Source organism: Motacilla alba, chromosome 5, assembly GCF_015832195.1.
Source record: "Motacilla alba alba isolate MOTALB_02 chromosome 5, Motacilla_alba_V1.0_pri, whole genome shotgun sequence".
Classification (NCBI taxonomy): domain Eukaryota; kingdom Metazoa; phylum Chordata; class Aves; order Passeriformes; family Motacillidae; genus Motacilla; species Motacilla alba.
The window spans coordinates 2,290,263-2,317,216 of NC_052020.1; the positions used below are offsets into that span (position 1 = coordinate 2,290,263).

General features: G+C 39.3%; 1 protein-coding gene across 3 annotated transcripts in view; it reads right to left on the bottom strand.

Moving 5' to 3' along the window:
* NELL1 (neural EGFL like 1) overlaps positions 1 to 26,954 on the bottom strand; it is a 286,471-nt gene that overhangs the window by 245,546 nt on the left and 13,971 nt on the right. For all 3 annotated transcript variants that reach the window (XM_038139924.1, XM_038139923.1, XM_038139922.1), the window contains exons 3-4: positions 13,932 to 14,082; positions 160 to 330 (exon numbers count right to left, since the gene is read on the bottom strand). In XM_038139924.1, coding sequence (XP_037995852.1) covers positions 160 to 330; positions 13,932 to 14,082 — 322 coding nt within the window. The remainder of the gene's footprint in view (positions 1 to 159; positions 331 to 13,931; positions 14,083 to 26,954) is intronic.

The following is a 26,954-nucleotide window of genomic DNA, read 5'->3' on the forward strand; positions in this document are numbered from 1 at the left end:
ACTTTGTTTTCCTTTTCTTATCCCACGGCAGTTTAGCATGCCTCTTGAATGAGATATTTATGGGGGGGGGGGGGAAAAAACACCTCCTTTTCCAATTTTATTCCCATAAATGGAGATTATTTTTCAAAGAAATACAGATTATAGAACATATTTGCTTACCTGTTGCAGTCCACGTGGAGAAGAAGGTGGGATGCACTAAGTGACACAGCAATCCTGTGCCACTGCCCATCTGCCAGGCGGTAGGGGAACACCTCTGTCCTCGTCTTCCCATGAGACCTGTAGTGATACCTGATCTCATCCCGCAGGCCACTGCTCTCCAGCTCAAAATAGCTGCATTGAAAACATGAAGAATCAGTTCCACTTTTGGATATACTGTCTGAAAGAGACTGTCACTTTCTTCTTCAGTGGTAAGATTTCTTTAAACAAATACTACAATCTAAAGAGGTTACTCAGCATGGATTAGCTACTAATTAACTTTTTTAAAAGAAGCAGAGAGACAAGGCTATACATTCAGGGCATACAAAACCAGCAATACTAATTACTGAAAACAGCTCAAAGTACCACTTGTTAGCCAAGGAAACTGAAGTCCTCTTTTCACCCATAGAAAACTACAAGAAACCAAGCCTTATTCTTTTCACCAAAATATTTTGTACGACTGTAGGCTTTGTAAGAAACTGAAAAATAAAGAACAGTACACATATCACTACCACAAACAAATAAAAAGCCATTAAGGTAAGAAACCACCAGGTAATCATTAAATTTGTATTTACTACTTGCAAATCCAGTTAAAAAACCACAACTGTTTATTTTTAGGACTCCCCTACATGCAATTGTGCTTAACTCATTTTCTGACTTTTATTGTTACTGCCGTGATCGTTCAGCTTTACAAGGAAAGGACAAAACCTCTTGGCTGGATTAGGTGTCTCCACATCTGGCATACACCATCCAACAATCAAAACCTTCATACAGCTGTCAGACTCACAGGAGAGCTAATGAAGTGGGGTTATTAATTGCCTTCTCAGGGGTTTGGGGGGAGCCAGCTCTTTCTCTAGGATGAATTTAGCCCTTCCAGGGCACACTGACAGTATAAATAGTGAAGTCTTCTCTTGGACCTCACCAAGTATTTGCATAATATTGAATCTTTTTCCTGCTAAAATGAAGCTGTGTATATAGAAACAGGTGATGCAGACCTCCCTTCATTGTAGAAATAGCTCTACAAGAAAGTGAAGATGTTAGATTGTCCAGATAGTCCTTTGCCCCATCTGCCCCCACAGTGTTTTGTTTTTCCCTGTTGGCCAACACCAATTTAACATGGCATTTGAGAGATAGGTGCTGATTTGGGGTAGGATGGGAAAAATTACAGTGATGAAATCCACTTCCAAAAAAATAAATGTAACACAAACCAATAAATATTGGAGTGCCAATTTTCATTTTCCCATAAACCTTTTACACTGCTTGGCAGTACACAGGCCCTAACAGCCTGTGTGCACAAGCATTACATGGGGGCTGTGCACTTCTTCAAGATTAGATCTTACCAATGAAGCTGAGGTTTCCAACATAACTGGAAAACTGAGTTTCTTGGGAGGAAACTTAGGTGATAAAACACTAGCTGTAAACATGTGCAAGACATCACAACAGGCTGGGAAGGGGAACACAAAGACAGTAAGTCTTCACCACATGTGAAATTCAAGCCCTCCTCCATCCTACCAATGCCTTGTCATCATATTTTTAATTCAACGTAAAAGCATTATTGGGCCACATGAATCAAAGACCTGAGCGACAAAGTAAAACACACAAGGAGGTAAAGGTAAAACCAATGCTTAATAAAAACACAGCAGGCATAGATACAAACAAAATGCATGCAACACAGAGTGGAAAAGAAGTCTGGTGTTGTGAAGGAACTGGTACAAGGAGAGCAGAAAAGGAGGGGTTTTCTAAATAGTAGAGCAGAATGTTGACTAACTACAGCCAACACCCATTAAAATACCTAAATTACATTCACACGAAATCTGGAGAAGATTTATTATTTCGATGGTCAGTAACAATATAATCAATATCCAGAAGATACTGCTGCTGGTGTTACCAAGCAAAAAAAGCACTACAGGAAAAGTACTGTCAGTGATGTCACACTTAAACATTTTGTAATTTCCATCTGCTGTCACAGCACAAAAGGAAGTGAGACAGGAAACTGAAAAAAAAAATAAAAATTAGGTAGAAGTACATAACATTCACATACAAAGTATTTGTATGTATATACATAGAGATATATGGCTGATCACAGAGGCTGAAGAGCCCAAAAACAAGACAATCCCTGTTGCAGGAAGCAAATTGCTTCCTGAGGTCATTCTTCATAATCTCCAATTGTTACTGTAAAGGAAACAGTGCAGCCCTGGAAAGGTCAGTCAGATACTGCACTTAATCACATCTGTGCTCTATTATTTCTACAGCATAGGGAATTGCAAAGCTTCTCACCTGACAAGCTTTAGTGTCAATAGTTACCTCAGGACTGAGAACAGCTTGGTGCTTAGAATTGAGCTTGTTGTCAACCTCCTGACTAATTTATATAGTACAGAACAGATTACTTAAAATTTCATGTAATAGCTAGTGCTAACATTTTTATATATGTGCACCTAATGCAGTAAGTGCCACAGGACTGTATTAAAGACCATGTTTTAGCTCTTCAGTGGCAGGAAAAGGAGGGTGACAACAGACAAATTCTGCACCTATTCTTCACCACCCTTCAACAAGTGCAAATCACAAACAGTTACACTCAGAGAGACAATGAGTGAGACACGAGTGAATGCTAGTCAACATAATCCCAACAGCAGAAACTACTGGGTTACCCCAACACATCTCTCTCTCTCTCTTGTAATTAAAAAGCTAAAGGCAATGTAAACCAACACTCTTCTGTTGATTTTTTTTTTTAAACAAGCAGAAATTCACACTGAGACCTTGATTACACAAACACTTCACGATGTTCTCAGTTCAGAAGTTGTCTTTTCTCTACCAGAATATAAATCACGTGCAAACAGTGATTTATATTTTCTCTTTTCTTTCCTCCTTCCGCTAGACTCTGAGGGAAAGAAGCCTCTTCCGAAGCAATGGCACAAAGGCCATTCACAGCGCACCTGCTCTGTTTCAGAGCTCTAATCTGCAAATTGGGGAATGGAAGACAAATGAGGGGAAAAATAAACTCAGGCAAGTAATCATCAACCAATAAGAAAATAATTAGTAAACACAGAGGAAATAAATGGATTTTTTTTTTTCAAATGCCAATTTACATTTTTTTATCCACAATAAAACAACAGGTAAAAATGGGGAGGGGGGAAATTAATAGAAGGCACCATACAAGAGACAGGAAAATTGACTGATCACTACCAGGTGTTTTGAAGGTACTTTCCAGTATTTTGTCAGGAACTACAAGAAAACAGAGGATTGGAATGAATCAGGGTTCCTGAAAAAATTGCAACATCTGGGACCATCTGAATATATGTACCATGATTCAGTGTGAACTTTCAATGCTGCCATGAAATCCATACCAAAAGCCCAAGAAAGATCCCTGAGTATTGTGACAATCTCTGATTCTGCACCACATCTGCATGCAGCCTGTATCAGCCTGTCCTGCACTTAGGGCCCTGCTACTCTCCTCCAGACCTTTTTCAGGGAAGAAACGTGTGAGATGGTAATCTCCTTGTCAGCTTCTTAGCACTGAGTAACGGTTTCTTGTTTTATTTGTTATTTCTCAGCAACAATTTATGCTTTCATGTATTTTAAATAAGGCATGATCAGAAGTTAACATGTATTTTGACAGAAGAAGTTCTCAGAACACATGTATTAAGAAAGCTTGATTTTTATGGAACAGCAATACAATTTGACCTTGGCTGAAATTCTCCCACTAGTAGAATTTCCCTGTTTGCTAAGCATATAAATTACTGCTAGCTTCCTTTGTACAATTATAGAATTCAAATGCTTTTTATAGATCTATCTGCAGTCTCTCATTCAAATCCCAATGTATAAGAGAAAAATATTGCTAAATTCAGACTGATTTTATGCACATCAAAAAAAGTTGGGATATTTTAAGGTCATGCAATGTGCTTTCCAGAAGGACAGTATGATTCCACAATTGATTCAAGACATTTTACAATTCTTACTGACAGTTTTTGCAACCCCTACGTACCTCACACAAAAATATTGTTTGGAGAGGATAAAGCTTGACACGGGTACGTTTACTAACATTTTTTTCTTCCCCCTTTCTTTTAGTCACCACCATAGTGACTAAACCATACATTTGACTGTTCATTTCACTTCCAGATCAGGAGAAAAAGCTTCCTAAAAGTATACTTTCAGTTGGAAACACCTGCTGTGGATGTAATAACCAAAAAATGTGGAATAGTCACTATCAACATTAAATAAGAACATGTACGACACCTGAAGCAGAAAAGGCAAAGCATTTCTATAAAGTGAGTTGGCTTAATCCACCATCTGCATTAAAGAAACATATTCACCTATTCAACATCTCAACCCACAGAAGAGATCTTATCCTGTGGCAAAAATCACCACCACCATCTTTTGTTCAAAGATTTTACTGTTGTTAGATTATGCAAGTGGCCAAAGGAAGGACAGTCCACAATCTATGGATTCTAAGACAGGGCCCCAACAAGAACTGTGGAATTGGTGCCCTCCAGAACAGCCTTAGGGTACACAGCACTTTATTTCCTGATCTTCACCAACCCAATACCTATCACCAAACACTAAAATATCCCACAATGAAGACAGCAGCACAATTGGGTAAGCAGATTAAATGCTCCTGTAAGAGCTCTAGAAACTAACGCAGAACTACTTTTTGCATTCAATTCTTGCAACCTTCCTCCTTATCACATTCAAACATAAATAAAGCAGAGTTATCATTCTGACTTTACAACTTCCATTATCCTTGGTCAAGTGCCAAATGAAGCCCCACAGCCTCTTTCAAGGAGCAGCACCAGAGCTTATAGCAGATGCTCTTACAGCTACTGAACAGATGTCCCAGAGCAAAGCAGCAGGCACAGATGGCATCCCTGCAAATATGTACAAACTTGGGGTTGCCATCTAGTCAAAACACTGTGCATCTGCTTACCATCGTATGGGAGAAGGTCACAAAACCACAGGAGTTCAAAGATGGAAGCCCCATCCACCTTGCACATGCCACAGCAACACTACGATGTCAGGCCTCCCAAATGCTGGGGAAAAAAATCACTGCCATAAAAATCAGACTGTTACTGCACAGAAACTTCTGGAAAATACCTGTCAATCTGTCCAAGGCACAGTTTTTAATTTTTTTCACTAAAAATGCAAATTCAGGAAAAGTCCAGAGATCAGTCGTTTTGGTGTCACTATCTATAAATTGCAAATTCAGCAAGCTTCTGAAAAAAATCAGTACATTTGGACTTGTTTGTGCACATACCTTTTTCATTTCACAATAGCATTGTGCTATTTCATGATTAAAAAAGGATTCAGGCAAGACTGTGCTTTAGCATCTTTGTAGAAACACTTCATGATGTATTTAGAGACAGGCAAAAAATCTGCATCCATCAGGATTTTCCATCTATAGGGATTCTGTGATGAATCACAGACCATTACTCCTTTGGCCTTTTGCTGCTCCTTACCACCAAGTGAGTCTGTGTGCACAGCGGGACACACTGTGTTGGGTGTGCCAAGTGGCTCAGCCTGGACAGAGACATCAAAGTAACTGAGATCTTGTTTTAGCAGTCCTCAGTGCAAAGCAAATCAGGCCAGGAGCAGGCACTGGGCACTGTGCTGCAGATAAGCTGGCAGGCATCTGCCCAAGGCACTGCCCCTGTTGGTGATGAAGCCATGGTGAGAAAAAGCAATACCTCTGAAAGAAAAGATACATCTCCTCAAACAAAAGGAAACACTCACTTTGCAGTTGTCACCACAGCTCTGTGTGGATGCAAAACCAGAACAAGTTAGACCTGTCAAGGCAAATATTTCAGTTGCTTCCACGGGCACTGTTCCCGTACCCTAGTTACTATAAAGTGACAGGGCAAGATCCCAAGCTCTGAAGCATTAACCACTGTGAAGAATTGGATTTTGAAGAAATGGTCTTAACATGCTCAAGCACACAGATCTACTCCTCCCCTGCACGCGCATCCTGAGGAACATGTCTGGTGCAGCGAGAGTCTCGTGTGCCGTGACTGTCACTGCCACAGTGGCCCTGGATGGTAAGATAGGGAAGCTTCCTTAACATCCATACTTGCAAACCATTCAAAGCTACTTTTTACAGCTGGTTTAAATAAAGACAGACCCAGAGGCTGCACAGGAAAACCATAGATGGCAAATCGTCACTTATGCAGCATTAAAGACGCACTGCTGTGGCAGAGATTACACACTGATATCACCAAAGTCAGACTGACATCAGGCAGCACAAAAGGTGTCATGAATAGAAGCATTACCTGCGACAAAGAAATTTGTTGCTAAAAATCAGATTAACTTTCTACAAAGGGAAACACAAAAGCCGAATCCCATATATTGCATCACCTACTCTATTCCTACTCTATTCCAAAAATATTCCTTCTATGCAAGCAAATCCAATAAAGCCAAAATGTAATACTAAACACTTTCAAACCTCTCAAGTAAAAGCCTGAAAGTGCAACATCACTGTGCTACTGGCTACCTAAATAAGGTTCTTCCGAACATTTCTATCCTTTCATTTCAAGCAAAAGGAACTAAACCCAGTCAATTAAATTACTTTATTTTTCTATTTAGACCACTCTGAGGACAACAGTAATTGTGTTCTACCAGCTTAGCTTGAAACATTTAACAATAAAAACTCCCACACTGACACCTTTTATTAGTACAGCATATTTATTAAGATTTTGTCTTTTGTTCTACCCATCTTATACATGGCAGCTGGGCATGCAAGCTGCAAGGCATAAAGCATTTATGATGTGTTTGTGTACCTGCAACTAGGCAGAGGTCATCCCAATACAAATTTACTTTCCTCTTTGATCATATAGAGAAAAAAAGTAACCCCAACATCTGCCTGCCAGGTAAAAGACAGCTGGAGTCAGAGCTGGTATAAAGCAGCTACATATTTCCATGGCATGTGTTGTGAGGATTGACCTTCAGCATTTTTGTTTTCATTTTATATGTCTAAAAATCTACCTTCACCATGGCCACAACCTGCCTACTATCTGAAAAAAAAAAAAAAAAAAAAAAGAAAAAAAAAAAGCCTGGTTTCTCTCCTAGTCCTAATAAACCAAGTAGGAAGTACCACACCGCACCTAAAAATAGAACAGCATGCTAGCAGGCTTCAGAGCTAGCAGAGCCAGCAGGACAGAAAAGAGTGGCTGGAGTAAACCGAAGTTATGACTCCTTAAACGTATCTCAAATAAAACCCAGCAAACTCACACAAAAACAACAGAAAAACATGCTCACACTAAACACTGTCTTAACCTTACTGAAAAGTAACCTGACAAAAGAAAATCTTCACTCCTTTACATATCACCACTGCAGTACAAGTCACCTTGCACACTCACATCCTGCAGCTGTCGATACAGGGCTCGTCACCCACAGCCTTTGGCCAAAGGTTGGTGGACCATCTGCAATTCACAAAGCATTGGTATCTGAGGACTTTCTGAATGGGGGCTGGCTACTTTCTGAGGCTAACCTGGGACTCTGAGCTGGCATTAACCCAGGGATCTCTGTTGGTATGCAGAAGCCTAGAGCTGCCAGTGTGACCAGACCCCAGCAGAGCCTGTAACAAAAGCACAGCCCCGTCCAGTCCCTCCCTGCCTCATGCTCATCACTGCAGCAACAGCTCAGCTCAGGGGATCCCCAAATTCACAGTCTCTAAATGCCAGATTTCAATAAAACAAGAGGATAACAGCTTTTTTAACTAATGAGGTCTACCACCTGAGTAAAACTACTCAGTTGAAAAGTCTTTGAAAACAAATTACCCTAATTGCGGTGTCCTTAGAAGAAAGGTTCTTCCCTTTAATCTCTGAAATTCAGCAGCTCTTCAGTGATTTCTTACATTACAACAAATTCCACACATTGCAAAACATGGAATATGCCAAATACATCTTAGGTCCGGACTGGTCAGTATTCTTTAGACACTTTAAGCTGGCTTATTAAGACTTTTCTAATCAGCAAGAAAGGACACTTAATCAGTGGAACAATTATCATCCCCTAGTGAAGAGCAGGCTAGAACTAATAAACTGTAAGGATGTAGTAAATCAGTGTGTCCTTGTATGCCTATTTATACAGTCCCAACTTGGCAAAAAACTCAAGGTCCATGCATCCCTTGGCTGAACTATCTGCATTATAACATTAAAAAATCACATGCAGAGGTCAAAAAGCCACTGGTCCAGGTGAAGACCCTTCCCTCAGGCATGCACAGAAGTTAGCTGAGATTACAAAACTTGCATGGAAACTACTAACCAGTAATAACTACTAACCAGTACCAGGGCTGTACTTGGAAAGTTACCAATTCTGGACTTCTGTGTATGAATAACGGTGTGGGAAGCCCTGTTGGTGTGCTTGGTTTGTGTGAAACTACCGAGTACCCAGGTTTGTGCAGATCTGAAATAAATAACTGATGTCTCTCTCAAGTGTGTAATTATTGACTTGTTGCACACTGGGTAACAGACAACAAACACATTTCTCCTGGATTCTCTGGGGAAAAAAAGGAAAATCTTTTCCTTTGCCCTCTCTCAAGGTCCAGTCCATGTCTGCTCCATCCATATGCCCTCAGTCCCAGGCAGCCTCCACCTTTCCTGCCCCACTGCCACGAGCTCTGGCAGCTTTCCACAGCCAGCAGCCATCAGGGCAGGCACTGCCACCCCCCTCCCTTTCTGGAGACAGTGCCTGGAGCAAAGAGAGCACACAGGCATCGTTAAAAAACTGCAAAAAAAACCCAAAAAAACAGACATGTCACCAGACTGCCATCAACCGTGCAACTGAACATTAATAACATGTTGCAGACATCTAACTGTCTTATTAACTAGGGCAGTTAACATTCCAAATGAGCAGCCCAAACTCAGCAGACAGTTTTCAGAAAGTTGTATTTAGTGTAAGTTTGAGACATTCTGGTTCTCTGCCTGTATCAGAAGGTCATAAAACAATCAAACAGAATAACTCAGCATGTTGAAGGAGACTCCTGGGGGACCCACACATCCTGCTCCTGGCTGACCATAACATTTCTGCACTGTCCAAATTCGGGTTTAAAGAGTTTCAAAGTGTCAGCCATTCTCCTCCAATTGCCAATGTGGTCCAATGGATGTGTTTCAACAGCTGGCTATGAGCAGCATGTTAATGCTTCAGAGAGACAACAATTGTCAGCCTAGTGTACATAAAACACCTGCTCTCAGCAGGAAACCACAGGATGGAAGGTAACTCCTCCAGTAGTAACTCCTCTCTCACAATGCTTAAATCAGTGGAAGATTTATATAACAGTTCTTCTTCACTTTACCCTTTTGCGTACTTTAACCCCAAGAACAGAAGCAGGTGAGCACAATTCTATTTCCATTTGCATTTCTAAAGACCTTCTGAGAAGGAAAACAACATGTAAATGCCTCACATATTTCACATCAACTCATTCAGAAAGGTGGAAGTAAAGCTCAGTCTTCAGCTATTCTCTTTACAGCTTTCCAGTTTAGCAATTCAACATATAAATATTCATAAAGATGTGCCCTTTACCCTAAAAGAAAAAGGTTAATGAAAACATCTGCAGAGTTTTTCCTTCCCCTTCTGAATCCTGGGCATCTTGGAATCCAATATGCATATACGCATCTTGCGGAGAATCATCTAAAACATAGCAGGGTGTAAATCCAATTTTTCAGGTTTACTACTAGGGTCAGAAGTCACCTGCAAAGGCTTCTCTTCATCAGCAAGGTTTCAGTGAATAATTTAACTAGCTTGTTACTCCTTTGTGTTTTTAATTAAACACACAATGGCCTGGTAGCCTTCCAGCTGTTATTTGTGAACATACAGCTTTCTATCTGCTCCTCAACAGCCTCAGGAGGCATTCATAGTGTCACCTGGGGGAAGTATTCAACAATGGGCTGGAGTCTCATGCCTATTTTACCTCCCACCCAAAAGTGACCTGCAAGGAATAAAAGTCTCAGTATGAGCCTGACACATTAATCAGAATCCTCCTGAATATTTATATCAACACAGCTTGCTACATAGTGAAGAGGCAGATTTTGGACTCAATAAATCCATTTCACTATAGGAGTAGGATCAGCTTACAGGTTTCCAGATATTTGGCATGGCATCAAGTTTCTAAAGTTCAGGTCCTAGACAGAGGTTACAACCATATATTAAAAAAAAAAATAGGAAGAAAGTTTTTAATGCTTCCTGTAACAAAATCTTCAAAACAATCATCTTATGACTCAGTCCGTTGTTCTATCATGGTGAGATCTCCCATTATGAAACACTCTTCAGAAAGAATCACACATGGGTACCTGAACATCCTTTACATATTTCTCCAGATGCTGATCTTGGCCAATGATGGAGAAGAACCGTCAACGTGTCTCAAACTCAGAGATTAAACAGCTGAAAGGCAATGCTGACTCCATCTAATTTATGCTCTTGGGCTCTGGACCATGCAAGGCAAGAGCAGCTAAGGGGCTGGCAGATACAGCTTCAGGTGAAACTGTATTAAATCAATGGTGAAATGAGGAATTCATTCTGGGTGGCATTAAATATCTTGATGGCCTTTTCTAAGTGTTTTGGTAGTCTAAAGAGTCAAAGGTTGTGAGCAAAATAGCTCACAAAGCTCATCTAGGAAGAACTGGCTAGCATAATTCGCTGATCAAGAAAACAGTTTCCACCTTCTGCATCCCCAAGTAACATGTCTGTCCATTCTATATCATTTTTTTATTTCCTCTAATTTAGGAAAGAAAACATAATCCTCCGACTTACCACTGTATTCCACATAACTATACACACAGACTGCACAACTATCAGACTCTCCAATTATAATTTCTCTGAATTAAGATTTTGATTTTCCAAGATTTATTTTAATACATTTGAAGCATCAAAACAAAGTCTTTATCACCATTAAACTGATTCAACAAAATGTTAACAAAGATGGATTATCATTGTCCTGTCCATCAAATGATACAAATTAACAGCAAATCTAATTGCTACAAAATATCCATTTAGAATAAAAAAATAGTATATCTAAATTACTGACTTCAAGAAAAACTGTACTAATCCTATTTTATTATCTTCAGTTTAAGAGCTCCATTCTATTGGAAAATAAAAACCTGCTAAAACTTACTAGAAAAATGAAATTTAAACCAGCATTCTATGCCTTACTACCTTAGGACAATCACCTCCACTACATCAAAAAACAGAATATATACACACACCTTTTTGTTGCTTGGAATAACACCTATTTCTCATCTATTAAATCTGTGTACAACAAAAAAAGACTTTTCCCATAGAGATATGAACTCTGGTATCCACAGCTAACAGAGCTTCTTTTTGTCACTTGTTGATGACCTCCTATATGTTCAGAAGGCTTGAACTTTTAATTTGGCCACTTTTGCTATGTTGGTAAGTTAAAAAAAGGCAAGCCTTTAACTATAATATCTCCTATTTTGCACAAAGAAAAGAAATTGAGAAGAGTTCTTGGGTTTTCCGTAGTCAAAAACTACACTGGTTAAGGAATAACTGTCCCCTTATACTTGTTCCCACACATTTTGCTCCTAATGAAATAAAGATACTCTTTATTGTCCTTTTTGCAGTGTTTGTTTTCATAGACATGGGGAAAATTGAAAAAGATTGATCAAAGAAATTGATGTCATCAAGAACAGAACCATGATAATTATCAGAAGCTTAGTAGAAGCAACAATTAATAAAAGGCTTGACCTGTGACAATGTGTTTGCACCCACTTCAGTTCCCATGCAAAGCTATAGAGTGAGTGGAGCTGTTAGAGAAACATCAAAAATTATCAACCTGAAAGTTCTGCTACTACATTGATATAACGTAAGCATGGTCCTCTTCATTAGTGCCTCAAATCTTTGTTCTTTGCTTCTCATCCATGCTAAAAAATACTTTCTCCATTGTCATCCACTTAATTAATTTCTGTCATCACAGATCTGGGGTCTGAAAGCAGGATCCTTACCAAGGTCTGAGCAGCAGCCTGACAAACAAACAATGGCTTTAAGGGATAAACAGTGAGTCCAAAAAAGAAGGATAGCCACAGTAAAACACCTGAAGTAACAGCAGTCAGGAGCAACACCAGAGATGCCTGTTCTCCTACATGTAATTACAGAGACTGAAACTTCCTGTTACTACACAGAGCTACAAAGGTTCAACCGAGACTAGCAGCCAATCCTTCAACTCTATGTATTTTTAAGCAGATGTCATAATTTTAAATATTATAGATAATCTAAGCACCAGAGAAGACAACAGCAGTGTATTTTGTTAAACCAAGATTACTCCTGCAGCGCACATCTCCCTGAAAGCCTCTGCCTGTCAAGATAGAGGACTCAAGGAGCTGCATTCAGTAGATGCCATATCCAAAAATCCATGTGCCCTGCATTGTATAATCACCACTGCCTGTCTAGTTTGACCTTGGATTTTGCTAAGTGCAGGCATGTGATAGCATTTTTCTGTTCAATGGCTGTCCTCAATGTCCTCTTTCTGAAATAAATAATAAACAAACTCTTAACATGGCAAACTGATCCTGTTAACCATGACTTCAAATGGCCTGAAAAAGCTTGGAGAAATTTAAAAGTAATGCAAAAGGAATGATAGAGTAAGAGAAGGAGAACAGGAAGAGATGGAGGAAGGGATCCCTCTCTAATGTAAAACAATATTCTTCTAGACTGAGACAGTGGCCTGAAAAATGCAAAAAGGAATAAAGTAAAAGAAAGACCAATAAGAAAGAAGCAGTCACAGAAAAGTATAGCAAAGTCCTCCCCTTAACTGGGGAGCCTTGTCTGGACATCTCTACTGCTGCACTAGCAAAAGGCATTACTGACAATTTGGTCATGATGAAGTCACTGCCTTCTCCTTCATACACTTTCTCAACAAAAAGGCTAACTGGGCTAACAACTGAGTATCAAGTACATGACTAAGACAAATACCAGTAGGACTTTTTTTAATAGAAGTGCTGCAGAATAACTGGTATTAGATTTGAAATTAATGTCCCATCACTTGAATTACAACAGAAAAGACCAGCACTAGTCTTTTATGTGTCAGACTACACACAAAGGTCCTTCAAGACCTAAGAAATTACCAAAAAAGCATTCACAAAGTTACAAATAGCAGACTGTTTGATACAAAACACACTTTGAAACATCAAAACATCTTGGAATTGTATTATGAACCATAATACAAAGTACACCTTTTTTTGTAACAAACTGATGTCTACCACTAAAACAGATAATCAAAGAGACCTCTTTTTCCTCCTACACTGACAACCAGAAACAAAAAAAGGATAGGGGGAAGAGAACTACATGAAATAGGAATGTAATGTATTTATGTTGGGAAGAAAAGACATACAATATTACATGGAAGCACAAGTAATTTAATTGCTTAATAGCTTAGTTACTGAAGCTCAAAGAAAATGTGTTCTTTCATAATGTAATAAAACATAGTGAAGCAAGAAAAGTGCAAGTTTAACTTTTATGAAAAAGCAAACTCCAAAGCACATATAATAAACTAGTCAGGAAAATTGCATTACAAGGTTTGTAACTTCTGAAGTGCATTGCATCTATACTACATTGGCTTTGATTTTTCTGTTAAGTTTTTTTACAGAAAAAAGTAGCAAATTGCAAACTGTGAAGAAAGGCTCTAACTTGCATGTTAGATTTTACATCTACCATTTCAACACACTGTCCTAACAGACCACTGAGCACTCAGTATCTTTTATGTTGCTGCTGCAAGAGAGAGAAAAACAAATTGTTCTTACCTGTGCTCCAACTCTCGGATGGACAATATAACTCCAGAAGTCGATGCCTTTTGTTGCAGAGTGGCCAGAAATGTGAACTCACTTCTATTCCGGAAGAGCTGAATTAACTTCTCGCTCACATGGGGTGCTGCATGGATTTCTCTTTCTTTATCTAAGAATTTAATTTTTAAAAGAAAAAAAAAGGGGGGGAGGGGGGGAAATAACAGTCTAGTAAAAATGCTAAGTCGGAAAGATTCAGATTACATTTTTCATTTTCACAATATTTTTCATTTTTGAGAGTCATCCGCCATGGTCCACCACTGCATTTTTTCAATGAAAAAACCCAAATGCCATCTCTGTCAGCATATCCACTTGTCAATTTGACAAGTTCACAACTGGTCAGCTACTGATTTTCTGATGGATTTTTTGACGGGATGCTGAGCTATTTGTGTCTGCTGCGAGCAGATTAAGTTGCTGTAAATAAGGTGTGCTGCAGTCAGATAAATAGGCCCCTAAATTCAGAGATCTCAGGCACTGCCTCTCCCAACACAATTCACCAAGCTCCAATTTCAGTTTTCACCACTGACTCTGCTACCACTTCTCCCTCGTACATCACAGGAAATCTGTCCTTGCACGGTGTAAGGCAGAGATGTATTATTGCTAATAATGCTATATGGCTGTGCTCCTGTCTGTGAAATAAATACAAGACACACTTGCAATCCATAGCTGTTTCAGGGATTTCTCAGTTTAAACAAGCAAAGTATGACAGCTCATACAATATTTATTAAACTACAGCCTGACCAGGCAGATGCAGAAACATTCCAGCCTTGCTAGTCCTGACGATGTCCAAGCAGCATCATACCTTCTCACAGTTGATTTTCTAAGATTCACGTGCATCATCTCCCATCACATTCATTTTTAACTCATCCTTTTATTCACTATACATCATCATTACAAAAGACAATTAACAACAAAGTGGAGAAATCATGGCATTTCACCTTCCCGCCCATTGCCAGGTCTCTCATGCTGGGCCTTTGTCACATTTTTGCAAGACCTGAGCCACTTGCAGTTCCTGGATGTCATAACCAATTAGAAACCCAGTGTGCTTGCTTTCCAAAGGTTTTACTGCGAAGCCAAAAATGCTGGCACAAATTCTCAGCTGGTAGAAAACCAGAGAAACTCAACTGAATGCTGAGAATCCAGCCCAGCATGCATGATGTAACACACAAAGGAGTGATGAAAATTACAATTCAGAATTTCACTGAAGAAGGGGAAAAAAAAAAATCCCAACAGTATAAAAAGGCCCCATTGTGTCATTAAATGAGGCTTTGCAGACAGAGAAGAGACTGGCTTGGAAAACAACCTAAAACCTCAGACACTCCACCACTGAGGGAATGCCATGGACTGAAACCAAATTCCAAGGAAAAAGTATTCAAGCATCTCTGGTAATTGGGTGTCTCCGTTTGTCCAGTGCAGCTTAAAGCCCTCCAAAGGAGCTTACACACCCAGACTCACAACATGCTTGCTCTCTGAAAGGCTCACCGGTGAAAAGTACTACAGTTAGACACCCAAAATCACCAGTCATCATTTAAAAATCTTTGCCAGGTGCTCAAATTCCCCTGATAAATAAATATAGTGCCCACTTTACAGCAACAAACTATTTGTCTGTCCAGTGCCACTTTTACCAGAACAGAGGATAAAGCTTCCAAGAGCAGAAACCATCTCCACTGCCATCGTATAGTGGAATAGAAGAAAAAGCATTCCAGCACAGAAGACCAGATTTTGTCTTTAACTATAAGCTTTTTCTATCTGCATCATTATCTTCACCTAGCATGTATTATTGCTGGTCATAAATATCATGTAGTTTCTTTTTAAAAAACTGATACAAGAGATACAAAACTATGTCTCTCACAGACCCATAAATTCACCAATATCCAGTTTGCTATCTACAGAAACAGAGACCAAACCGGTAGCATGTTCCAAGGCACAAATAAGACTCAGAGGTAAAATGTCCAAGACCTGACAGATTAGGATTATTATCATTTTTTGAAGGTTAAAAACCTTCATATCTTACTTTTTTTTTTTTTTCCTCAAAGGTGTTACAGTTACCAGAAATAAAATATGACTTAACAAAGCTTTCAAAAATTCTTTCACATGAAAGCACAGGCAGTGCTGTCAGTGGAACATATATGTTTAAACTTCAGTCAAGCCTTGCAAAGTACAACAGTTTCTCATTATAGGAAGGCCCACATCCCACCACCTATCCATCAAATTTTATACAAAAATATAGGGCTCCTTGCTCAGAATCATCCATGGTTCATCAGTGCACTGACTATTTCAGTTAGAAACGTACTTTGAAATATTTTGCTATTCTGTACCACCTCTTCACAGATAGAAACATGAAACACTGATATTAATTCTCTGTTGATTAAAATCAGTAAGATCCACACTTCTGAAATTCCAGAGTGTTGGGTCAAAACCACTGGGTAACAAATAGTATTTACAAACTGCTTGTAACACAGTGCTAGCATAATTGGTACAAAGGAAGTTATATAACCAGGCTTTTAGAATATTAACACACGTCTAAGTACAGTGCTATTCATTTGGGAAAAAAAGTCCAACCATTACCAGCATCCTGGGACATCCCTACTGCAAGCCAGGTGAAAAATTTACTTGCTGATGCAAAAATGTCTCTAGAAATGCTGCTTTCCACAGCCTAATCTCAGTACCTCCAAGAGGACCTTCCCACTAGTTCCATGGTGAGATGGTAAATGCAACTGGACTTGTAAGCTGAGAAGGCCAGCAAGGCTGGTGGGGATCCAGAGGGCACACGGCCTGGGATTCTGGAGCTGAGTCTGCCCCAGTGCCGAGCACAGCCTGGGCTTGCAACTGGAACCCCAGGGCTGGCAAGGAGGGGTTTTGAGGCCAACACTGCAGGGCCCAGCTCCTGTCCCATGGCCCAGCCCCCACAGCAGCACCTGCCCTCACACACAGCATCCCCACGAATGCCAGGTTTGTGTTCTGCTTGATTTCTGCAGAAAATACCATACAAATGAGCTGGGAGTACAATCCATTTAGAATAAGAGCCTTCTATTTTCAGGTAGATTTTCACACTTCAAAATAAAAAAAAAAAAATTAAAAAAATTGAGAATACATACACCTCCTCACCACAGGTGCCTGAAAGGCAAAATATTTTTTATGCTCTCTATAAAAATAACTGTCTGCTTGTAATGAAATGTCATATTTCCTACATAATATAGAACAATATAGGTTTATACAGCAATCTTCAGTGAAACATCGCTTCATGCTTGAATGATAATGCAATCTCAGCAAAATAAATAAACAAACACAGATACGACTTTCATATGCCCTTCTACGTGATTATATTTTCTTAATTTGAAATAGTGACTGTCTGGAGGGTTTTTTAAAACATATCAGAGTGTTTCTAAAACTAATCAAGGAAAGAAAGCAAGCATACTCAGTTATTTGCAAGACCAAGAGACAGAAATCATCTCAGAGCATCAAGTAAAGGCAACTTTCTACCTTCAGCAGAACAAAAGCACAAGACACGCCTATGTCAGAGAGAACACATGTGTAGCTTGATTTTAATTCTTAAGCTGTGGGTCCAAGGAAAAAGTGCCAAACACAGACCAAAGGTCCAGTTTGCCAGAACAGACAACAATAACCATTTAGGTACTACCATCCCTCTTCCCTGGCACCATCTCCCCCAGTGCCAGGGATGCCACCTTGCCTCGTCCTGGATGCCTTGTCCCCCGAGAGCCCATTTGGTGCCCAGCCAGCACAGTCCTGCCAAGCCAAAAAGAGCTACAAGAGCAAGCAGCACCCAGGGCTGCCCTGACACAGGGGCTCAGCACCCACAGCACCCTGCCCAACTGCAGCAAACCCCTGCACCTCGAGCCACACAGAGGAATTTTACCCACACTGGAACTACTCACAACACCCACTATCAGCACCTTCAAAATAAGTCTCAAATTTAGGGGTGTTTTCACTTCCCCATAAAACCAAATGAATGGCGAAGCTGCTCTGGGGCCAGTGATGTTGGGCCAAGCTTTACCTCATGCATACAAACCATTCAGATATTTCAGTGCACACTAACCCTAAATGCCAAATGGAATTAGGTACAATAACTCAGGATCAGCATCAGTCCTTACCCCACCTGATATAGACCCTCAAGTCACGTCTTTGTGTGTGGATTCAATGTTATATGCATCACCCACTCTAGCAACTAAAAATTAAAACCTCAGACTTCTGCAATTTGTAACCCTAAAATTAGAAGCCCCAGTTAGGAGAAATTCAGGAGTTGGCATCAACTCCATTAATTAAGTGCAATAAAATCACCACCACACAGAAGCAGACAAAATGAGTTAGAGAAGGAAAAGGACGATGCTAGGAAAGAAAGCAAAGATCTTGCCAAGCCTCCTTTGACAGTGACAACAATCCACAGCACAAAGGGAAATACATGACCATTTGGGATGGAATTTTAAGTGATGAGAAATGTGCACCAGTTGTTAAAAGCCGTATCCCAATCCATCTGGGGAATAATTTTTCTTTAATAGATGCTTCCGTTAGTGGAAAAATACTAAAATTCAGTTCTGAATCAACTCATTTTCTAAAGCAATAGATACATTTTATCATTCACTAGCCTGCTTGAATACCTTTTACTTCCCTTGGAAGAGAACATACTGCAGAACACATTGCTTTATTAGTAACTTCAATCATTTTAAAGCTATTTCCTTCAACATGCTTTCATTAGAACCATTGAACAGTCACTCTGGACAAGCAAGTAGAAATTAATCCTGCAACAGCAGAGAATCCAGATTTAAGCTATAGCAATTAAAGAATTTAATATTACAGTTTTTTGGCTTTTACCTTGCTATGGGCAAAATCAAATAAAACTGAAAACTGTATTTAAAAAGACAAAACAAACAGAAAATCATCCTGGTGCCCCACTTTTTCTTATGTCACCAGCTTTACAAAAATGAAACAAGATTAGAAGGATGATCCAAAACTAGCAACTCTCAGCGTAGGCAGTTCCTAACAGTTGCTGAGGATGAAAACACACAACAGCATCTTGTTCACTGACGCAGGTGCTTCACCAAAGCCTCCGAGTCAAGTGGGATCCAGTGCACCAACCCCCTTGCTGCACACTGGTCTCACAAAACATCTTTTGAAAAACTGGTAAAAACAAAAAAAACCAAGCCAACCACCAAAAAACCCACAAACACCAACAATGAAAAACACTAGTGATAAATGCCTATTCCCACTCACTTCCACCCTTCTAAAAGCACTCCTCAGTGCTTGTAACACAAGTCACAAACAGATGAAAAAATTCCTAGAAGGATGATAATGCTTATTATGGGGATCTTCTCCAAAAAAAATCATTTCACTGCCAAGCAGAGAAATGCTTCAGATACTTGACCCTGCCTACCTACCAAGGGCAAAATGGAGATGTCTGCAGATGCCACCAATTTTTTGGTTTGAGCCATGGGGATAAATTCACATAAATTTCTCTTTATATGCTAAGAAAATGGAAGACTTCACAACATGCTCCTGTGGCTGGAAAAGACCCAGAGGCACTCCGTCCCTCAGAGCACTTTGGGAGCTCAGCTCAGCCATGAGCACTAAGGCTCCAGACAGCCCCCACCGCCCTGCAGAGACCCACATGCCTGCACTGCTTCCACCCAGGCGGAATGATGGGGTTCAGTAAGCTGGGGGTACTGTCGATGGAAAATAAATGTAAATTTATGTTAAGGTGCTAAGCTGACACTTTGCAGCTCTCTGGGGCTGCTGCACTTGAACAGTGGGGTCCAGAATCACCTGTTCTACCTGCCAGCAACCCAAAGAGAGGGGTCAAAACACCTCCCCCTTCTCTGAAAAACTATGCTACCAGTGAGGACCAAAGAGGGCATGATGTATTCTCATAAGCACATCTCTGCTTCTGAGTATTCTCACCAGCATGAAAAGACACTGTAAATGTTTTTGCTTTGCTAGCTCCACTCAGAGTCAGTAATAAACAGTAGGAAATCATGTTCAGCAGCACAGCTTTCTAAATTATGATTATTCATTGTAAATCACTTTTTACATGTTGCTTCAAACAGTGTTTCTCAAGAATAAAATTTGTCTGCAGTGAAATGCTTGGTGATTTTAATATGCAAGCCTCCTAGAGAGATGATGTCTCATTTTAATTATTGTTTCGCTTTAATGGGTTTTCATTAAATTAGAGGATGGAGCAATTACCAGGGTGAACAGCTAATGTCACAAAGGTAAGTTCCCATGACTATACAGCAAAAGCAGTTCCACTGGAGAAGGTAGAAAAATAGTGTTATTCAATGTAAACTCTGCTTTTGCATCATGCAAAACTACCCCTGGCTATACATGCTCTTTTATTGCTGTCATTTTGATATACACGTTTGTAAACTAGTTTACAAATAGGTCTCTCCTAACAAAATTCACCTAGCGTTTAATACACACATATAAATAAAAATCCTTTCAGGAAGCCACTGCAAACCCAGTCCTAAAACTCCAGTTGCCAGGGGCAGGGGAATTTTGAGTCACTGAAGAAATCAAACAGAAAATACTTAACAAATCATAGTTTCTCCTCAACCACTAATTTAGCTGATTTAGTGGTTTAGTGTCAGACTCTTCACTTCTTGAAAATTGCCTTGACTTGAGCACCAGCTAGAGTGACCACACTCATGCTAATTAAGTAGATGTCTGAGAGTCAAGTCCTTTTGCTTTATCAGCGTTTTAAACTGAACCAAGGCAGTTGAGTGCTCTAGAAGGAACAAAGAAGCAGACATTGCACAAGACCTGGAAATGAACATATGCCAAGAGGGAAGGCAGCCACCAATGTTTCTCCAGCCCCAGCCAGCCAAAGGTGCCTGACAGGGCTGAGCAAGCACAGTGGCAGGGAGCTGCAGCAAAGCCTGTATCTAGAAAATTCCTATGGGTCTCCTCCCTCCAGGGCTTCCTCCTCGTCTTTCCCACCCACACGGGCAGAATGAGCAAGGAAAGCACTGGAAGGAAACAAAGGAAAGCTCTCCAGCAGTGCAAGGAGAGGCAGCAAGCAGCCTGGTTACACTCAAAGCCCAGCAACTGACACAGTCATCAACCCAACTGGCTGCCATGGACAAAAATCAGACATCTGCAGTCAGCCAAGGGCCTTTGGAGCAAGTTTCCTGCTGTCAACAACAGACACCACTTTGCTGAGGCTACACTTCACCTGTTACTCAAGGCAGCCACTTGAACTTATTTCAAGTATTTTAAGCAGCTGCTGAGCTCATCTTCTTAAGTAGGCTCCGTTCTTTCCTCAAGGGATTCATGCTGAAATCAAGACTGTTTACAAATGGTTGATCCCTTAAATTAAACGCTTCGTTGAAATGCTCCAGAAGTTCACTATCACTGAAAGCACATAATCTGCTCTTAAATCATGTGAGTTAATCAAATTACACGTGTTGTCAGTTAATTAGTTCAGGAGTCACTGATTGTATCAACTTTTCCACTGTTTACCTACATTAGATAAGGTTATCATGTTACTGTTCCTATAAAGATTACTCTTCGCCAATTTGGAAAATAACATTATAACAGAAAGAACATGGACTTGCACCAGCAACACTGTGAACAGAGTCAGTGGCAACACTGGGAAAATACAGTAATTGCCAAGAATCATACCCAGTGTGCTGTCCATTTTGCTGAAGCAATACTGGCCACTCCAGGGACCTATTTCAAGACTATGACATACTAATGTCATACACAAATAATGAGCCACTCAAAAACATGGCTTCATGCAAAAGCAAGCTAAACAATTTTTTCTCCCTTTCTACAAAGCATTTTCAAATATGCTTGAAGTCACACAAAAATATTAGAGATTACTTTTAAAAAATTATAATATATACCAAAACTTGACAAAATACATTCTGCATTTGTTTAAGGAAACTTAAGGTGGTACAAGAAGGTGAGGAGCCCCTAGAACGAAAAATCAGACACAGAAGATAAGTTTTGCAAATAACTAATAATTCTAGGTTTGGTCTTATTTCCTCCCATTATAACTGAGTGTGTTTGCAATCCAGAAATAAAATATAAGGTTAACAGAAGAGACAGACTGATCCATTTATATTTTTGAGCAGTATGTAATAATTCTGATTTCTCATTCAGCACTCTTCTTTCTTCCAGGTAATAATAAATACTGGTCATAATTTATGGCAACAAAATTTAGAAAAAAAAAACCAAAAACACAAGTACTTCTGAAGTGCTTTATGATTCCTAAGTTTACTATGAATTTAACAGATACAGTCAACAAATAACCCATTTCAACAAAATTTTAAGATCCAGATTCCACAGGAGCAGGAAACAAGCAGAATGCTAAGTTACTCTGACTTTGTTTAAAGTCCCAGTCTAACTTCAATGAAGCCATACAGAAATTAGAATTTCCCTCCCTGGTGAAAACCTGCACTCTCAAATGTGTAAATCCAAATACTACTTGAAATAGTTCATTAAAAGGGAAGTTTCAGATAAGCAGAAATCCGACTTGGTTTCCTCACTGTGGAGAGAGGTTACTATCCTAATGCAACTTAGAGACCTGGGTACACCTACACACAGGTTTTAATTTCCAGTCATTTTATCACATGAATAATCCAACTAAAGACAATGAAATTATCCTTGAAGTTCTAAGCAAGCATATGCTGAAGTGCTTTCTTGGTTCACAAGCTCTCAAAGACTTGACAGTCTAAATAGTTTTTTAATTACTTTTAAAGCATAGGTCATGCATTGCTAAAAAGTTATGATTTCAGGGGTTTTTTTATACTCCATAAATGATTTATACAAGCATTAAACAACACATGTTTCATGAACTAATTCTCCCTTTTGTTTTCTTTCCCTGAGGAAAAAAAAAAAAATCACTTCCATGTTATTGCTAAAGCAAATTAAATCCTGGGTGTCTGTTTTATTTATTAACTGCATGATAATAACATGAGGCATAATACATTTGTGAGAGCCCCTCTCTACTGAAGTATAATTTCTGCTGTCAGCCTCTTTCTGTTTATATTCAATATTCTAGACGTCTTTGTTTCTTGGAACATACATAGGCACACATTTATATTTTCTCCCAAAATAAATATAAACGCTATTGGTGAAGTGTTTCACAACACCCACACCATAAAGACCCATAAATAACTAACATACTTGGTCATTCTCCATGAGTTTTACATGATTTGAGAGATTTAATAATTTCTTTTAAAAAGTCACAATAATAACTGTTTTATCTTTTTACACCATAATTATGATTTGGACCATTGCTTTTCTTATTTCACCCAAGCATACCACAACTCATGAATAAAATATGACAACTTTGATAGCATCCATTGCTGTGGATTCATCCGTAACAGGAAACGTGATTGGGGTACTAAGAGCTCCTTTTCCTCCATAAGTCTTTGTTTCTGAAAACAAGCTTTTATTTAAATAGAACTGCCTCGTGTCCCTCCTCTTCTTAATTTCTTGCCGTTAGCAGTAACACCAGCAATAATGTTTACTTTTATTTTTAATGATTCCATTTTGAAGAGATTAGGATGGCATGAAGCAAGGTGGGCAGAATATCCCATCTGAAGGCTGGCATTCACAAGACATCAAAAAACATTATAAGCTATGCCAGTATCAGAGAACAAAAAGCTAAAGCAGAGGACATGACTTCAATATGAGAGAAATGCTATTGTAAAAGCAAAACTCTTTTCTTCTGGCTCCATAATTAGTTACAATGAAGGAAACCTAAATTTCTTCCACCATTTCCCACGCAAGATCACTGTAACTAATACTGCAGGGTCCTCCTACTACAGCTTGTCAGTACATTCCCTGAAAAGGAAGGCTTGGGATAAATGTAATACATGAGGTTTCCAAATCCTCAGCATTTACTGAATTATTCGATAAATACCATGTTTTAAGGCTGTGCTGCTTCGCTTTCCAAACAGCATGATGAGCATCTGTGGAGACCTCCACAGACCACGAAAAATCATGACACATACACACACAAATCCCACTCCCCTCCCACACATCTTGGCTTTATTTTCCCCAGTCCCCAGGAAGAGGCTTTAAAATGTCAGAATTATTCACAATGAGCTGAAGCAGAGAGAAACAGAGGCAGATATGAATGTCATCTGTAGACAGTCCATTTTAGAAGCAACAAGTATTTAAACTCCAAGATCCAGTTTTTATATGTGTTTCACACTAAAAAGATCTTTATGTTATGTATATCCTTATTACATTCTTGTTCGCAAAAAGTTTTTAAAAAATGGAAATAAAGACATAAAAGAAGTGGGCTACACAATACAGAACTAAGCTTTACAACAAAAATTTATCTTCTTTGGAAGTGTCTGTTCCCACATGCCAAATGGAAACTTCACAGCTTCAGAGGGAGGAGTCACCTTTATGTGCAAGGGAAGACAGACTCTAAAACAGCCCCTGCAGCTGCAGTGATCCTGAACAATTTTTCCTATTTACAGTACAGGGGACCCACAGCAAGCTCCACTGCAATTTAAAAAATGTTACCTCAAAGGAGGGAGGATGGGGGACAGAAAAACTGTAATGAGAGGCTTTTAGGAAGCAAAACCAATTCTGAGCTGCAGTACTTACTGCCCTAAAATAGTGATTCACAGATCCCTGTCATCAGAATTACAGGACCAACTATGCTATTTTAGCAGATATGCAGCCTATAACTAAGGACATCATCCCATGATGGAGTGGGCATTAGGTACCAAAAGCAATTTTTGCCCATCCTACTAAAAAAAAACATAAAAACCTAATGCACTCTGTATCTTTGAATAGACCAAAAAAGGCAAGACAATCACATGATACAACACTATAAAACCAGCACAGTATGACATGAATACTTCATGCCATTTATGTGGTGAAAATGAAAAAAAAAAAAACCAGAAAAAATGTCCCCCCCCCCTCCTTGTGTATCATTTATACACCCGCACCACAGGTGGCAGGACTGTTCTAGAATTTGGCATAGAAGAAGTAGGTTGAGGTCTCAGGTAGCATCTAATGTTTATACTTGATAGATAGTTCCAAGACAGCAGGATTTTCCATCACAGGAAATGGTCCATTACTGACTCCTTCGTTAGGTCCGGTTGTATATGCCTTTGTGTACTTCTTTAAGGAACAAAATCTTAAAAAAGACAACTTGTGAAAGTAATTTCAAAAAACACCACTTCCTTTTAGGCAAAAGATGTAGCTGTGTTTAGAAGTAATTTAATCAAGTAGGCCGAATGTAAATATTTTGCTCAGGTATTAAAAACTTTCTACTAAAATTGGTTTAAATTTAACACTACCCTTGGGGTCAAAATACACAATAATAGGCCACTTTGTTTCATTGCCTGCAGTAAGAACCCAATTCTTAAACAGTGCTTTTCCCATCCTCTGCATTTCAAGCAGTTTCACCTCAGCAGTGCCCTACCAATGCTCCAGTTCTGCCCTCTTTCAATGCAGCATCTGTCCAGCAACCCAGAGCTGCTGTTTGAGGTGCAGGGGCTTGGGCAGGATTCTTTACCCAGGACCACTCAGGGACCTGCCTCAAGGCAGCATTACTCAGGTGCCAACTCTGCTTCACCCCAAGTTCCCACAGCTCTGACAAGCACCTGGGCTCATCTGACAAGATGCTATAGAATATTCTTACTCCACTTTAATACTTGTTTACTAAACAAGGAACTAATTACAGTATGGTATGACTTAAGAGTATCCATTTGCCAAAATCTTTGCATGAAAAAGACAGTTTTTGTCTTGTATCCTTATTTTGATGAAGATACAAGAAACTCAAACTGTTAGTCCTGCTTTTATCTGAGTTACTTTCACAGTAAGGACCAGATGCTCATAGGGTGTGGAACACCCTTACCAGCGGTATCAGAAACTAATTTCTGCATCCCCATCTCAGCCTATTAAAGAGTAAAGAGCTTTTCTTCCTTTTCTGCTTATCTTCATGACAGGACTTTGTCAACAGGTTGCCAGAAGCATTCAAGGCTTTTAGCACACTACAGAAGTACTTATCCCACTTCCCCTCTGTACTTCCCATTGTGGCAAATGAAGATAGATAAGCAGCACAATTATTGTCTCCCAGGAAAGCAAAAATAACTGTCAAGGACAGAGGCAATATGAGCTCAGAACTCTCTCCTAATCATGACAGACACGATGGGAAATCCAAAAAGTGTCAAGTAACAGAAGGCAGCATGACAGCATTCAGGATGGGGGGGGGGGGGGGGAAGGTAAAAGTAGAAATTGGTCACTGTTGTTTAATGTGACTAGGTTTCTATTTTAATCTACACTTACTTGGAAGCAGGGGGCAGGGATGTTTTAAACAAGAGAATACTGAAGGAGAAACTCTGAAATTATTTACAAGCTATACCTTCATATAAATATGTTGGATAAATTTTACACCTAGACAAGTTTCTAACATAATTCAAACATTAAACAAGAAACAGCCAAGATAAGAGTATTTTTAAAACTACCTCTGGGAACTAACAAAGTTAATAGTAGTTTATGTATCTTCAAAGCCTCAAAGAATTGTTTAATAATTATGTCTCAAGTGATCTTTCATTTCCTCCACTGAAGAAGATTCATCTCACTCAACTCTTCCTAGCTCGTTGTATTCAATTCCAGATTATTTCTCTGTTCTGAAAATAGTTTTTGCAATGGAAAAAAGCCTCATTTAGACTAACAATTAAATTGAAAGAAAAAAACCAAAATACTAGCTATAGTAAAAGATTAGTTATATTTTTATATATATATATAATTGATAAGTTAGGCAGATGTTTGAATTAAAGTATCAGAGGAAATCCTTGCTCAAACTCTGGGGATGAATATTCCAAAACCTTTCTTAATTACAGTGATCACAGGTCACAGTCAGTGCACAAAGGAAAGAACAAAGAGTAAAAACTAACAAACAAGGATCTTAAGTTTTGCTTCATTTTTATTGTTCAAGACTCACCTTGAACAGTAAATCCACCATGTTCAAATCTGCCTTCTCTGAAGGCAGAACAC